General features: G+C 44.1%; 1 protein-coding gene across 2 annotated transcripts in view; it reads right to left on the bottom strand.

Moving 5' to 3' along the window:
* The window catches only part of BEND4 (BEN domain containing 4), a 34886-nt gene extending 20038 nt beyond the window's left edge, over window positions 1-14848 (bottom strand). For both annotated transcript variants that reach the window (XM_045019238.1, XM_045019239.1), the window contains exons 1-2: window positions 14308-14848; window positions 5200-5763 (exon numbers count right to left, since the gene is read on the bottom strand). In XM_045019238.1, coding sequence (XP_044875173.1) covers window positions 5200-5763; window positions 14308-14722 — 979 coding nt within the window. In that variant the 5' untranslated portion in view covers window positions 14723-14848. The remainder of the gene's footprint in view (window positions 1-5199; window positions 5764-14307) is intronic.
* Window positions 14849-16311: the final 1463 nt, after the last annotated feature.

Raw genomic sequence — 16311 nt, 5'->3', positions numbered from 1 at the left:
GATTCAGGTAACTATAAGCAAGTTAGCCTGACATCAATCCAGGACAAAAAAATGGGATTTAATTGATTAAGAATTAAGGATAGGAATATAATTAAAGCCAGTCAACATGGTTTTTATGGAAAATAGGTCTTGTCAAAACAAATCTGATTTCAACCTTTGATTAGATTACAAGTTTGGTTAATAAAGATAACTTTGTCGTTGTAATATACTTGGGTATTTGTAGAAAATTTGACTTAGTACCATACAACATTCCAATTAAAAAATAGGCTTTATAAAATATCTGAGCACACAAGAAATGGATTAAGAATTGATAAGTGACAGATCTCAAAAAGTAGGTATCAGTGGGGAATCATCATCGAAGGGTGTGTTTCTAATGACTTCTGCAGGAATCAATACAAGGCCTGATACTATTCAACATTTTCTTCAATGATTTGGAAGTAAATATAAAACCATGGCTGATGACATTATTATTTACCACTCTGCCAAATTTTTGTGAGGACCAGGCAGTCACACAGGGTGATCTGGATAACTTAATAACTTAGTCCCATTCAAACAAAATGTGTTTTAATACAGTCAAATGCAAAGTTATACATCTAGGAACAAGGAATGCCACTCACATCTGCAGAATGGGGGGGGGCTGTATTTTGGAAATCAATGACTCAAAAGGATTTAGGGGTGATAGTGGATAAGCAACTCAACATGAGCTCCCAGTGCAATGCTGTGGCAAAAAGGTTGCAATTCTTGGATGTATAGACTGACACTGGAATACTGCCTCCAGTTCTGGTATCAACATTTTAAAAAGGAGGTTGAAAATGGAGAGGGTGAAGACAAGAGCCACAGAAATATTTTGAGGGCTGAAGAAACTGTCTTTCAGTGAGAGATTTAAAAGTGATCCATCTGTTTAGCTTCTCAAAAAGAAGATGGAGAGGAGAGTTTGATTATAGGATATAAGTACCTTCAGGGGGAGAAAATACTGGGTACTAAAGGGCTCTTTAATGAAGAAGAGCGTAGCAAGAACTAATGTGTGGCTTCAGCTGCCAGACAAATTCAATTAAATTAGGCACAATTTTTTTAACAGTGAGGGTGACTAACCACTAGAACGGGGCGGGCAAACTTTTTGGCCTGAGGGCCACATTGGGTTTCGTGAATTGTATGGCGGGCTGCTTAGGGGAGGGGGTTGTGGTCCAGCCCCCACCTCCTACGTGCCCCCCCCCGGACTCCTGCCCCATTCAACCCACCCTGTTTCCTGATGGCCCCTCTGGGACCCCTGCCCCATCCACACACACCCCGCTCCCTGTCCCCTAACCGCCGCCCCATCCAACCCCTCCTCTCTTTCCTGATGGCCCCCCCCAAAACCCCTACCCCATCCAACCACCCCTTCTTCCTGTCCCCGACTGCCCCCAGAACCCCTGCCCCTGACTGCCCCCCTCTACCCCAACTCCCCCCTCCTTCCTGACTTCCCCCCTGGGACTCCTACCCCCATTCAACCCCGTTTCCCCCCAACCACCATCCACACCCCTGCCCCCTGACCACCACCCCAAACTCCCCTGCCCTCTATCCAATCCCCCCAGCTCCCTGCCCCCTTACCACGCTGCCTGGAGCACCAGTGGCTGGCAGCCACGCTGCCACAGCCGCTGCTACCACCGCGCAGCACAGAGCACGGGTCAAGCCGGGCTCTGTAGCTGTGCTGCCCCAGGAGCTCACAGCCCTGCTGCCCAGAGCCCTGCACTGGCGGCGGAGCGAGCGAGCTGAGGCTGTGGGGGAGGGGCTGGGGGCAAGCCTCCCGGTCCAGGAGCTCAGGAGCTGGGCAGGACAGTCCCGCGGGCCGGATGTGGCCCGCGGGCCATAGTTTGCCCACCCCGGCACTAGAAGAAACTATCAAGGGAGGTGGTAGATTCCTTCTCTTGATGTCTTCAGATCAGGACTAGATGCCTATCTGTAAGATATGCTTTAGCCAAATGCAAGTTATGCTTTAGTCAAAGACAAGAAATTATTAGGCTCAACATGGAGGTAGCTGGATGAGATGTAGTAGCCTCTGTGATACACAGGAAGTCAGACTAGATGATCTGATGGTCTTTTTCTAGCCTTAAACTCTATGAATCTATGACCTCACAGGTAGTATTATGAGCTCTGCAGTGAGGATTCTCTCATGTTGTGTACACCAGGGTTCAACCTTGTCACCCCTCCTGCCCAATGTGGCATATGAAGCTGTTAGTGAATACAGAGAAGCAGTGTAAGCTGCAGTGCCTTTGGAATGTCTCCTGTACTATCTACACCAGGGGTCGGCAACCTTTCAGAAGGGGTGTGCCGAGTCTTCATTTATTCACTCTAATTTAAGGTTTCATGTGCCAGTAATACATTTTAACGTTTTTAGAAGGTCTCTTTCTATAAGTCTATAATATATAACTAAACTAGTGTTGTATGTAAAGTAAATAAGGTTTTTAAAATGTTTAAGAAGCTTAATTTAAAATTAAATTAAAATGCAGAGCCCCCTGGACTGGTAACCAGAACCTGGGCAATGCGAGTGCCACTGAAAATCAGCTTGTGTGCCGCCTTTGGCACCCGTGCCTACCCCTGATCTACACTCTCCAGGTTGGATGAACCAGAAATGTAGTATAGCTGATCAGATTTGCCAGTAACTAGCTGTAATGCTGAGCCAGTGAGGGTTAAGCAACCAGCAGGCTGGGTGACCTGGAAGCAACCCTTATGGATATATTAGAAGAATACTGAAATGGTAAAGAGGGCCATTCCTTGCAGATAGTTATCAAAATCATGTTAAATAGACTAGGATCCTTAATATGTATGCCTGTATTGTTAGAGAATCAAAGGGTAGATACTAAGTATATTTTGTTAAAATTCTAACAAGATATAGGTGAACACAGATCATGTGACCTAATTACCTTGTAGATGCTAAACTTCTGTTCCTGTCTCACAATGCTTGATTACTGTATTCTATTGATTCAGAAATCAAAAGGGGATATCATTTAGATGGGACTTACGTGTTAATAATATTATTGTCCTCACTTATCTTTGAACCTTGTAATTCCACACAGTAAACCTCCTGTAAACTGTTTGGTTAATTGTCTTTTATACTAAAGAATACAACTAGTTACCAGTGTATGCCTAGGAAACAGAGATTAGCTTCAAAGCAACAATATACGTTATCTATCCTTCATCTAAGGAAGGCCTGCTGTGACCATTGCTGTCGAGAGGCTTATTCACTGGCCTTCAAGTATAAAAGAAGCTTTGGGCCTGATCCTTTTAATCTCAGATTTGGTTAAACTTTGACAGGGAAAGTCCAAGTCTCAAGCCTGAGGCCTCCAGGTTTACTCTGAATCCATCCTGGAATTCTCATGGAAGAATCTGAACAAACTCTACACATGGACTGCCTATTGGACTATACGCTTTAAATTAACGCTAGAAGGACTTTTTACAAAGCAGCAGCCTCACCATCTCTGCTATGAAACTGATCTAAGAACTTTACTCATATCTGCATGTATATTGATCTTTTAACCATAGCAACTCTCTTCTTTCTTTTGATTAATAAATCTTAGATTTAGTTAATAAGGATTTGCTGTAATCATGTATTTGGGTGAGAGCTGAAATATTCATTGACCTGGTGGGCAAAGTGTCTGGTCCCTTGGGATTGGTAGAATTTTAAGATTGTTAATCATCTCTCATTATATTAGACTTGGCTGTCTTAATGGGAAATAAAGGCTGTATTGCGTAAAGGGAACTGTATTTTGGCTTCTTGATAACCAGTGTGGTATTACAGAAGCTGTTTTGTTGCTGGGTTGGTGAATCTAATTATAGAATAGACCACCAGTTTTCGGAAGTGTCTGCCCTATTCCTTGAGTAGGCATTCTGGGTGTTGCCCTTCCAAGCGTTACAGTCACACTAGCTGAGAGCTCATTGACTGAGGATCGGGCCAGATAAGTAAGACACAACATTAGCAGCTGAGGGGAAGACCAAGAGAAAGCGTGAAAGCTATGTAAACTGCTTTAATCACTTTTTGTTCAGATTTGTAACTTGGGGTCTTTTGGGATCTTCATCTGGATGTTCAAACAACTGGGGCTGAGGGTACTTTTTTTTTCATTTGTGCTTGGCTAGCAGGTTGTGATATTTTTCTTCAGGCATAGCCCTCTATTGTTATCCATGCCTTTGTCATGTCTATGGTGGATTACTGTTATGTGCTCTATATGGAACTACACCTGAAAAACTTTCAAAAGCTTTAGCAAATGCCAAAGGTTGCAATCCACTAGTTTGTGTGTGTCCAAAAAGGAGCATGTTACATGTGTGCTTCAGTCTTCACTAGCTTCCCATTTGTTTCTGGTACTACTCAAGGTTTTGGTTTTTACGTATATTTAAGGTCTAAAGGGCTTGGATTCAAGATACTTTGTTCTTATGCCATACCACAGCTCAAATACCTCAGCTGACCTCAAGTGCTAATAGCCCCCCAGCATAAAAAAGGGTGGAGAGCGTTTTCAGTGAGGAATTTTCTACTGTGGAATATATATTGGCCTCTTTCTTCCTGCTTCGGTCTGACAGAGTTCAACTTTCAGGGCATATTGCAAAACACTCTCTTTTCCCTGCTCTTCCTGGAGATGTGTGGGAAGAGTTGGGAGGAATGCTTTTAAGTTTGATGGCTTGGGTGTGTTTTTTTAGGAGGATAAAGTTCAATTTAAATTTTGTATCCACTTTGTTGAAAAGATGGACACGTGACCTTTGAATAGGTGCTTTTTAAGAAAAGAGGAAATAAATAGGTTTGAGAATTATAATCGTCATTTAAATAACAGCAGAGGCAATCAATATGAAAGCATGTATTTTAAAGTATCATGACAACCTACTTACAATGACTTAAATGCCCCCAAACCAAGCAAATTCGGAGTTATAATTACATTCTATCCAGAATTCACAACATATGTCTAAGTCTAGCAGTGTCTAAATCTGGAAGTTCATATGGACATTATCAGCAGATAATTTTGCATCATATACTCTATTAAGTGTAATAGCTGGCACAACTGTGCAAGTTACGGTTGGAGCCTTAACATGAGTTCCTCTGTTTTGGAAAGAGCTAATGAAACCCCCAATATAACCTTTAAAAACTAGTTTTAATACTATAATCTAGGTACACTATATTACATAAAGTAAATTTGATGTTAACATAAATAAAATATTATGTGGCCTGGGAATATTTACCTGGAATGCTCTCTAGTTTTCTCCGGAGTTCCTCATTTTCTTGTTGTAGTGAAATTACCTCCTGCTCTAGCTCTTGACATCGGGGACAGTATCCCTCCTCCTCCTCCTCTTCCTCCTCTGGAAGTGTAGATGATGATGGGTGACCATGGGATTCAGAGGTTGCTGGGGATGTCCATCCACCTAAAGTGTGTACTGGAGAGGTTGAAAGTGGATCCACATCTGCCAAATGGCCAAAATCATTTACTGATGAGGTGTTCTGAGATGCAAAGCTCCCAGAAAGCAAATAGTTTTGAAGGGAATCAGTAAAAACCCTCAGAAAGGCTGAGGTTTGTTGTTTCTTTTGAATATACTGCATCTCTATGTCTAAATTGTCTGACGTCTGACTATGGACCATTTTCCCCAGCTGACACTGCTCTTGTCTTTCACTATAACTTGTGCTTTCCTGCTTTACACAAGAAATCATGGACTGAGAATGATTGTTGTCCAGTAGTTTTCCACCACAATTTAAAAGATTAAGAACCCGGCTGCATTGTTGGGCAAAGGCATCCAGAATCATACGACTCTCTGAAACAGAAGAAAAGATGAATCACAGCAAACTAAAGCAAAAGATATGTCAGACTGTACTAGCTAGTCTAACACACACACAGCTAGTCTAATGATTTAGAGCAGTTTACGCTGTATTTTTTAACATATTAAAATTGTTTCCCACTCTAATTCTTCAGTAACATTGAGAATTAAAATCATCCTTACTTTGCTTCTATTTTGAGAGTACCCTTGTGACCTGGCTGTTAATCAGGAGTGCACTGGGATGATAATCCCTCTGAAAGAGTACTGCGCTAAGCAGTGACTAAAACAAGAAAATGGGGAAGAAAACACAAATTTGATACAATTTGTTACAGGTGCAAGGCCAAATAAATATTTGTCTTGTAGCAAAACATAAGCTGTGAGACGGGGATGAAAGTAAGATAAGACTTACCGGTACGGGGGCCTGGCTCCGGCCCCCCAGAAGGGGCAGGGCTGGGGGGGGGTCAGTCTCCCCGAGCCAGCCTTTCCATGCTGTCCAGCCCGCGCTGTCTGGGGCTCCGGCAGTGATTTAAAGGACCTGGGGCTCCAGTCACTGCTGTGGCAGCGGCAGTGACCAGGAGCCCCAGACCCTTTTAAATTGCCAGGCCCCGAGGCAGCTGCACCTTTTGCACCCCTCCCCATCGGCAGCCCTGGAAAGGGGGTGGCGTGGAGAAGGGGAAGTGACATTAAAGCACTGCCATGGCAGCACTTTAACGTCAGCTGTGTACGGGCCGGTACCGGCAGCCACTCCTTACTGGTACGCCATACCAGTCCCTACTAGCCCACTTTCACCTTTGCTGTTAGATACAGATATTTTATTTTTGTGCTCCATGCTCCCCCCTTCCCACCAAATCTTCCAAGCATGAGTTTTTCCTTGCTGTGCTTAGGCCCTGGAGGTTTTTCACCTTCCTCTGCAGCATGGGGCACGGGTCACTTGCTGGAGGATTCTCTGCAGCTTGAGGTCTTCAAACCATGATTTGAGGACTTCCATAACTCAGACATAGGTTAGGGGTTGTTACAGGAGTGGGTGAGTGAGATTCTGTGCCTGCATTGTGCAGGAGGTCAGACTAGATGATCATAATGGTCCCTTCTGACCTTAAAGTTTATGAATCTGAGTCTTGTGCTTAGACCTGGCAACTCCTCCTTCCACTCTGGACTCTGAATATGTGCAGATTCCACTGATTCAAGAGTAAGCACTTGAATCATTCCTGAATCTAGAGGAAGATATGTGAGCCTCCCTTAAATGCTGCTGTGTGTGTGTCTGTGTTTTTTGGGAGTCCAGCTTGACACCCTGAAAGGGGCCTGATTTTCAGAAAGTGATGAACACAGCAGGCCCCTTGAAAAGCAAGCACCTTTAAGGTGTCTCAAGGTAGGCACCCAAAATCCTTAGTTGCTTTTGAAAATCTTGGTCATAATTTTTAAAGAAGGTGACCCAGCCCAACACCACACAGTTGGCATGAAAAAACAGCAGACTCCCCTGCATGCTTTCAAGAGATGGTGCTTCTCTTGGCTCCACAAGGCTGTCTATTTGTGGAAAAATCTACTTGCTCCTAGTGAGGTTAGTACAACTCTCCCTGAAGAGCATTTGAAATGACATGGGTTAGGATTGTCTCCACCATTCTGGCCCCTTTACACTAGGTAAAAGGGCCAAACCAGCATAAAGGTCTTTAAAATTCCTGGATCCAGCTGGGGGAGAAATCTCCTGGCACAGGAACTGAGGATGACAGCCCCATGCTGGCTTCTGAGGACCCACAAACAAGCTCCTGTACAGGCCATGTGCCAGAGGCAGGGCTAAACTAAAACATATAGAGTAGCTTTCTCCTACCACTCTTTCTTTATTTAAAAAATGTAGCAAAACCTCCCACCCCCAGTAGTTAATAAAACCAACATTACAAAAGTGCTACTACATACAGGAACAACTGCCCTCTTCTCAAGTAATGGAAGGCACAGGACACTCAGCCTTGCACCCCAGTAGCAACACTACACAATACCTATATACTTCAATGTAATCTCAGATTCAATGTTATTTACTCTCTACTAAAACCTTATGTAAGTACTGCTATCTTTAACTCTTAGAATGATGAACCAGAAACAATATGGTATAGCCCACCAGATACAATGTAAACATAAATACCTAGATAAATTCCAGAAATGGAAACCTAGTGATTCTGGAGCTTTCTAAATGTAACATTCTGATTGACATAAAATCAAAAAATTTAAGCACTAACAGTCTCAAGATGTGGTATCTCTCTCATTTCTTCACTTCCCTTAGCAAAAAAGAAAAAAAAATCAAAGGATAATATTGATTGGAATTTTGAAATCCTAATACACAGCAATTTTTCATTCATTTTAATCCTATAATCCGATTCCAGACCTGACGTTGTATTTACTGTTTGCATTTTAATCATCATGGTCCCAACTGACAAAGTAGTTACTTACTCTTTATGTTTCCTTGTTGCAAGGAGACAAAATATGAATGAAACAACTGAAATGGGATTAAACACTGTACAATTTTTTTCCTAAAAGATAGAAAAAAATATATATTTTGACATTTCAAATATAAATGTTGGGGAATACCATATTGTACATTATAATCAGTAAAGATCAAGTCTATAATATACTCAAAAATAACTTAATTTTTTTTTATAAAATTAGAGTGCATTTGCCATACTCAATATGACAATAGTTCAAAGTGTAAAGGAAATAAGAGTATTGGCTTAATTTTGAATTTAGTATTGGATCTAGTACAACTCAATAACAGAAAATATGGAAAAATATTTAAAATTTTAATCCATTCTTAATATTATAAAAATGAAAGTTAACAGATGAGACTTAAAATACTAGAATGAAAATTCATTATTTATGATTAAAAACAAACAGGTCTGCCCATTTAGCATATATTGTAGCAATCAGTATTTTAGCTTTTGCAGACTGCAGTTAGAAATGAAAGCACTATGCAAAGTTTATTGTCACTTAGAAATTGATAAGTTTTGTTTTTTATATGAATACTATTGAATAACACTGATCCATGATTCTTAATTGATTTAATGTGAAATATATATGTATTTCCCAAGAAGTGTTCTGCTGAAATGATTGCATAAAATTAAAATTGGATAGTTTATAAAGGTGTTATTCTAGCATTACTTTAGCTCCACTTTAAGGTTCACTAACCATGTAATTCTATTACACCAGATTCTCCCAGTCTTTACTCTTGCAAAGCTCCCTTTGACTTCAACAGGAGTTTTTTTCCCCGAGGTGAGGATTTGCCAGAACAGACCCATAAAATACTAATAGATCATGATCAGACCATTAAAAGAATGACAGTTCCTAGCTGAACTATTTCACTTATGAGTGCAGGCTAATAGTGAATAATACCATGTCAGGTCTGCTACAATTCCCAAGTGTCTCTCTCATCGCTACATCTTGTTTTCACTGGACCAAAACTGTGTGGTTTCTCAACTTTCCCAGTGCCTGACCAATACAGGGGCTTCAATAAGAATGAGGTTTCTGAAACTCAACAAGACCAGACAGTAGTTATGCTTATGTGTCTAAGGAACTATCTAGATGAGATAGTGGGTATAATATCTGCTTCCTCTACACCAGAAGTTCCCAAACTTCATTGGTTCACATACCACCTTAAAATTTCTTGTGAAGTGAGTTGATGGAATGTCACTGTCATCACATCCCAAATTGTGGTATGTTTACCCCTAGTGGTAACTTCTGGGGTTTTTCTTCAGTGTAGAGGATGGATGGTCTTAGGATCAAAATATTGGACTGTGACTAAACAGATCTGGATTTAGTTCCTAGCTCTCCCACATACGTCCTATGTGACCGTGGCCAAGTTGCTTAGGGTAAGATTTTCAAAGTCACTTGAGATTTGGATTCCCATTCAGTTCCTATTCATTTCTAATGGTTTTGGGGGCCAAATCCCATAGTGATTTTGAAATTGCCAACCTTAGTGTCTCTGTGCTTTGGTTCTCTCATATACAAAATGGGGATAATGAATATTTTTGTCTTTGTTGGGTACTTAGATTGTAAGATCCCTGGGACAGGGACGGTTGCTTGCAATGTGTTTGTACAGTGTTTAGCACAATAAGGACCTAATGGAGATTGGGTTTCTAATAAATACTAAGCTATTCTTAGATTCTCAGGTAGCAGCAATGTGACCTCCCCTCCTCCTCCCACCTATATCTGGCCAGGAGTTCACTGTCTTCTCAAATAGGGACCTTGCCACGGTTATCTATGCCTGTCTGTCTGATCCAGGGCCTTTGTTACCTCTCAGTTGGATTTGTCCAAAATGACTTACAAAGCATTTATTAAAACACAGCTAGTAAAGAGCGTAGCATTCTGCTTGCATAATAGTGGTCCATGTATTGAGCATAGAACATTTGAGTTGGTTTCTAGGTGAAGTTCAAAGTGATGACCTTAATCCCTATTTCCCTACATGACTTGGTTTCTGATCATGTCCACGCAGTGTGCAGAGGCGGTCAAAAAAGCAAACAGGATGTTAGGAATCATTAAAAAGGGGATAGAGAATAAGACTGAGAATATATTATTGCCCTTATATAAAACCATGGTATGCCCACATCTCGAATACTGTGTACAGATGTGGTCTCCTCACCTCAAAAAAGATATTCTAGCACTAGAAAAGGTTCAGAAAAGGGCAACTAAAATGATTAGGGGCTTAGAGAGAGTCCCATCTGAGGAAAGATTAAAGAGGCTAGCACTCTTCAGCTTGGAAAAGAGAAGACTAAGGGGGGATATGATAGAGGTATATAAAATCATGAGTGATGTGGAGAAAGTGGATAAGGAAAAGTTATTTACTTATTCCCATAATACAAGAACTAGGGGTCACCAAATGAAATTAATAGGCAGCAGGTTTAAAACAAATAAAAGGAAGTTCTTCTTCACGCAGCGCACAGTCAACTTGTGGAACTCCTTACCTGAGGAGGTTGTGAAGGCTAGGACTATAACAATGTTTAAAAGGGGACTGGATAAATTCATGGTGGCTAAGTCCATAAATGGCTATTAGCTAGGATGGGTAAGAATGGTGTCCCTAGCCTCTGTTCGTCAGAGGATGGAGATGGATGGCAGGAGAGAGATCACTTGATCATTGCCTGTTAGGTTCACTCCCTCTGGGGCACCTGGTATTGGCCACTGTCGGTAGACAGATACTGGGCTAGATGGACCTTTGGTCTGACCCGGTACGGCCGTTCTTATCATCTTACAAACCTCCTCTCTACAGCTGCATCATCCTGGCTTTTGACTAACTGGGATGTTCTAGGTAATAATCCTAAATTTTGAACACTAGGTTACTGACAGTATAATATTCGCAGTGACAACCCTTGACTCTGCAATTCACTTCGTCTATTGGTCCAGCAAAGCCCTTCTACTGAAATTCAGGGCACACTGCAAGGTCTATCTATTCACTCAGGCCTTTCCTGAGTAAGTGGGGTGGCTATGATGTTGTTCTTAGTAGAGTAAGTGTGCTCAAGGATTATTAATACACATTTTTGGCTTGAATGTGACAGAGTTGTGACTAAGACTGGATAAAGGCAATCCAAGGCTCTAGATATACCCCAATACAGGGCCCAACCCCTGTGCAGTGGTCTGGTGTGACTGGGGGTGGAAGGGATCCTCTACTTCCCAAGAGAGACAAGAATGGCAGCAAAGGGCCATTCTCTTAACCTGGGAGCAGCAGCAGGGCTTTCCCTCCCCTTGAGGGCAGTAGAGGTGAGAGTGGAAACCTCTCCCCTTGGAAGCTGCAGCTGGGCCTCCCCAGTACTCATCCAGCATCCAGTGTGTATCTGCTTTGTGTGTATAAACCAGGCCCACTGCACTCTTCTCCTGACGTACAGGTCAAGTCTACCAGGAAAAAAGTGTGTATTTACATATCAGCTACTTCTTTGTAAACACACACCTTTTTTTCTAGCGTAGCCATAGCTACACACAGTTGTCTGCCAGGGTGGTGTTGGCAGTCCCCACTCTCAGCTGTAGGGCTTGGACTTAACACTACATAGATATGTGTGGACCAGCTTACATTTCTTGGAGCTATTGTTTCAGGCTGTCTGCAAACTCAGGCAGACATCACTGCATTGGTTATACTCTGTTCACATTTTCAAGATTTTCTTCAGAGCCATAAGAACTATAGACTTCAACTTTCATTTAAAAAAAAATTCTAATATCACTCCAGGAGGCAGGGTCCTAGGCATGTGCCTTAATCTGGCCCCACTTGTGACCTACTCTCCCTTTGCACTGGGTTCTTCTTGCTTAGCTCATAAAGTGTACAGATATGGAGGCTGTGTTGTGCATGCCTGTGTGGCTAGCTGTATGGAAAATATGGTGTGGATGGGTAGGCAATGAGACAAGAGCTCAATAGTGCTAAACTCTGCAACCAATATTCTTATTGTGTGGGTGGAGTGGGGTGTGTGGAATTGAAGTCAATGGCAACATTTAGGAACAGGCCCTAACTACTTGTATGATTCAATAATATAGCAGAAAGTCCAAACTCCTGCTCCTCAAAGGACAGGACTTCTGCACAGAACAGTCTGTTGTAAAGAAGGCCTTGTACATTTATTTACCAGACAGTTATACATACCTTCTAAAGAGTATTCCACTTTTGTAAAGAAATCATGGGTATCATGTTTATCAGTAGGTGCTTGACTGTGTACCATAAAACAGTGAAATAATAATGTTAAATTATTTTAATTCAATAGTTTTAAAGAGGAAGAAGTATGATCTACTGGCATGGGTTATGGAGTTTGTTCATCAAAGTAGTTGATTTTCAGACTATATATGGAGGATTAAACTTGTTTGGTAATACACTAAAATTTGTAGGGATTTTATGGAAGTAGCAATGTATTAGATAAACTGGAGAGAAAATATGCATTAAAACATAGCCATATATTCTATTAACTAGACTATCATGCTGTTTAGTAAAGAAATGTCATTACATTTCTTACAAAGGCAACATCAACATACCAAAACAGGATCCAATTTTTCTAAATAAATAAATCAATGATGTGTCAAAAATTAACAGATGAGTTAATATACCCGATGTTATCAAAACCAGATGGTGCTTCCTAATATTCATCCTGTTCAGTCAAACCCTGAATATTTTCTGGACCATCAGTATATAAAACAGGATGCTGCTATTTGTGATGCCAAACAAAAGCAATCATGCCTGCCAAGCACATACTATAACAGGCAGCATTTCAGCTCTGCTAGACAGAAAGTAATTAGAATGCTTTTAATGTCCAAAAGAATGATGCTGATAGGCTGCCACAGATGTGTAGATTTATGAATATTTATATGGTGGTTTATAGCTGACACTTTTATCAGTTGAAGAAGATAAAATATCTGCCTGACTCAGAAGCCTGACAGTCAGGTTAATAAAATCTCATTAAAGAGAATGACCTATGCAATTATATAGGATTTATTGTAATTCATTTTTGATTGTACTCTGCTTAAAGATGCAATTTCCCATTTCCTGATGCCAAATTTAGGTTGCATATCAAGATCTATGTGGGCTTTAACTCCACACCATCACTAGAAGAAAGATATGTATTTAACATCTTAGTATGTTACACCTTTAGAAAAAAATTATTTTGATCGCCTGTTCCTCTCTACCGTGTGTGAAGATACTGCAAAGAAGCAAGCAATCTATTTTTATTTTTCTTAATTACAACCTCTTAAACAATCTCTCCATTATCATTTGCTTTCTATGATAAAAAGCCCAAGACCATTCTCCTTTCCTGATTTGCAAATTTCATTGAATCAAGTCACTGATGTCCTGGGCATCTGGAAGATTTGTCTTGTCGTGTCTCTGTACATTATGATGTGCAGAAGTAGAAATCGGAGCTGAGCACTTTTCTGAGACAGCAAGCTTAGCTTTCAAGAGAGCCCTAACAGAAAAGGCATCAGCAATCTTTGATGCAGCTTTTTCTGAGTGGGGTTCCTCCCGAAAACTAATCTTTGTGATGGCAAAAGGTTCAGGCAAGGCGTGAAAGGTTTGCTTCGCTGTCTGAAATCAACAAGGGGAAAGAGGGAACCGCCCCTGGTTTCCTAGCAGAGAGCGAGGGCTCTCTGTCCTTTCTGGGCAGGTTTCATATGTGTTAGGTACCACCATTAACTTACCAAAGGGTGTGCAGGAACTTTAGTTATTAAGCGTGAGATAATTATGCCTGTACAAGTCACTGAGGGCGGAGGGAGCCCCTGGCACCGCATCCTCCCAGTGCTGGTAGCACGTCCCCTCCGCTTGCTAGGGAGCAGCAGCCCTGGGAAAGGAAGGGGGATGCGCACAGGGGCTGAGCCCCTTTCCCCATAGGGGAGCAGCCGCCCCAAGTGTTGGGGGTAAAGCCTCATTTTGCAGGTCTCCCCCCCGTTACTGGGTGCCCCCCCCAGCTAGATGGGGGCGGCCCCCGTGTAGCCCCACGCTGCAGGGTGACTGCCCCCCCTCCGTCGGGGAACCCCCCATCCCAGGCGCTCGGCAGCCCGCCCGCCCCTCGGAAAGTGCCGCGTGAAGTTGCCGAGAAGAGTTGGTACCTGCGCTCAGCTCCAGGCTGCTGCTGATGCCGCCCTCGCCGCTGGCCGCGGCCCCCGGCTGGCCGTGGCTGTAGCGGGCCGAGGAGGAGGAGGCTGCCTGGGGCCCCAGCGGCGGGGCGGGAGTCCTGGGGTGGCCCTGCGAGGCGGCTCGGGCGGGCCCGCTGGGGTAGGAGCCGGGCGCCGCCGGGTAGTGGTGCGGCTCGCTGCTGCTGGAGGCGGCGGGCGGGAAGGGCTGCCCCGCCGGCCGGAGGTGCGGGAGCTCCACCATGGTGGGTCTCTCGTAGCGCTTGGGCAGGGCTGGTCTCTTGCTGGGGAAGGTCTTGAGGACGCTGTAGGGGCTCCGCTGCCGGTAGAGCCTGGGGAGGCTGGGCCCCTCCTCTGCCGCCTGCATCTCCTCCTCCATCATCATCAGCATCCCGCCGCTGCTGCGGCGGCGGCTCCCCGGCCCCCTTCCCGCCGGGGCTGCGTCTGCCGCCGCCGCCGCCTGTCTCTGTGGCACGGCGGAGCCCGGTGCGCCCGGGTGCCGGGGTGATTGACAGGCGGCCGCGCCAATGCCTGGAGGGAGACGGGAGGCAAAGAGCAAGTGTTTAGGGTAATCGCTGCTAGTGAGAATGGGGTGGGGAAGGCGGGACTTGGCGCGGCCGCGGAGCCGGCGGCCGCCCCCTGCCCCTGCCCAGCCGCGGGGCTGGCTGCGCCCAGGCAGGTGGACAAGGGCCGAGCTCGGGAGGCGCCTCCGCCGCGCCGGACCAGCCGCTTCCCAGCCCGGCCCCTGGCACGGCCCTGCGCGGGGCGGGCTGCAGCGCCTCTGGCTGTGCGGCGAGGCGAGCCGCAGAGCAGGAAGGAGAAGCGCCCCGGGGAGGGGGGTCACCGATTCTGCTGTGCCGCGGGGAGGATGCTGCCGCACGCCCCGCCTCAGGCTCCCCTGCCGTGTAAACGGAACTTTGAGGGGATCCGAAGGGCGGGGGCCCCGCAAGTTTGGCAAAGCTCGGCAGCGGTTGTGATTGTGGCTGCTGCCCGGCTCCCGCTGTCTCTCCCCAGGCTGAGCTCTTCTCCGTGCCCCTGGCGGCGTGTGGCTCAGGTTTGCACGCACAGGCACCTTGCAGGCTAGCTCAGTGTCTAATTGCCATTCACCCCCCATCCCCGGGTGGCTCCCTCCCTCGCGCAGGCTGCGATCGCAGCCCGTGTTCCCATTTATTAGAGATGAAACAACGCCATAAATAAAAGTATTGGGGAGTTCAGGGACTGTCAGAGCTGATTAGGGCACAAAGGACATTTTCTTTCTTATTATGCAAAAGCATTTCATGGCGAAATAAAACCGGTTTCACTGTAACTCATGCATGTCAGATTTCTAGGAATCCGAGAGATTAATCACGTTTAACATTATTTGCAACATCTCTCTGTGTCTGTTTTTTGCAAACTGCTCAAAGGAGCCGGACACGTGGATCACTACCATCTCCTCTCAGCCCCAAACCGTTAGAGGGACAGTTAAGAAAGAATGATATACTAGTGGAAGACAGGAAGAGAATGAGATGCCATAGATAGACGTTTCTGAGAAATGGTGGGGATCTGGGTGAGAGGAGAGGCAGCTGAAATTGAATGATATGTTGGAGAAAATGAACGCTAACAAACCGCTCATTTCACGCGAGGCAATTTCATCTTTTGCATTAACGTGTCTCTTCTTCTGCCCCACTCCTCTCCCGCTTCTGCTGCTCCAATTTATCAGGATTACAAAAAAAAACCCTCTGGTTTTTTAGAGTAAAATTATAGAGCACCTTACTTAGATTTAAGGGAGGCATCCGTTCCCTGTCATCACGTGCCCGTTTGCTGCTGCTTATTGTGGTAATCGCTCACCCATTTCAGCCTTGTTTATTTATTAAAATCGTACTCAGTGAAATGACAAGTAATCCTCCTTACTGAAGTAATTAAAGCCTAAAATCTTCAGCCAATCTCATCTCTAAAAGTAGAGTAAACTTCTTAAAGCTGGACTTTTTATAGAGATGATAG

Source organism: Mauremys mutica, chromosome 5, assembly GCF_020497125.1.
Source record: "Mauremys mutica isolate MM-2020 ecotype Southern chromosome 5, ASM2049712v1, whole genome shotgun sequence".
In the NCBI taxonomy this organism is placed as follows: Eukaryota; Metazoa; Chordata; order Testudines; family Geoemydidae; genus Mauremys; species Mauremys mutica.
This window is presented reverse-complemented; position numbering and strand designations above follow the sequence as displayed.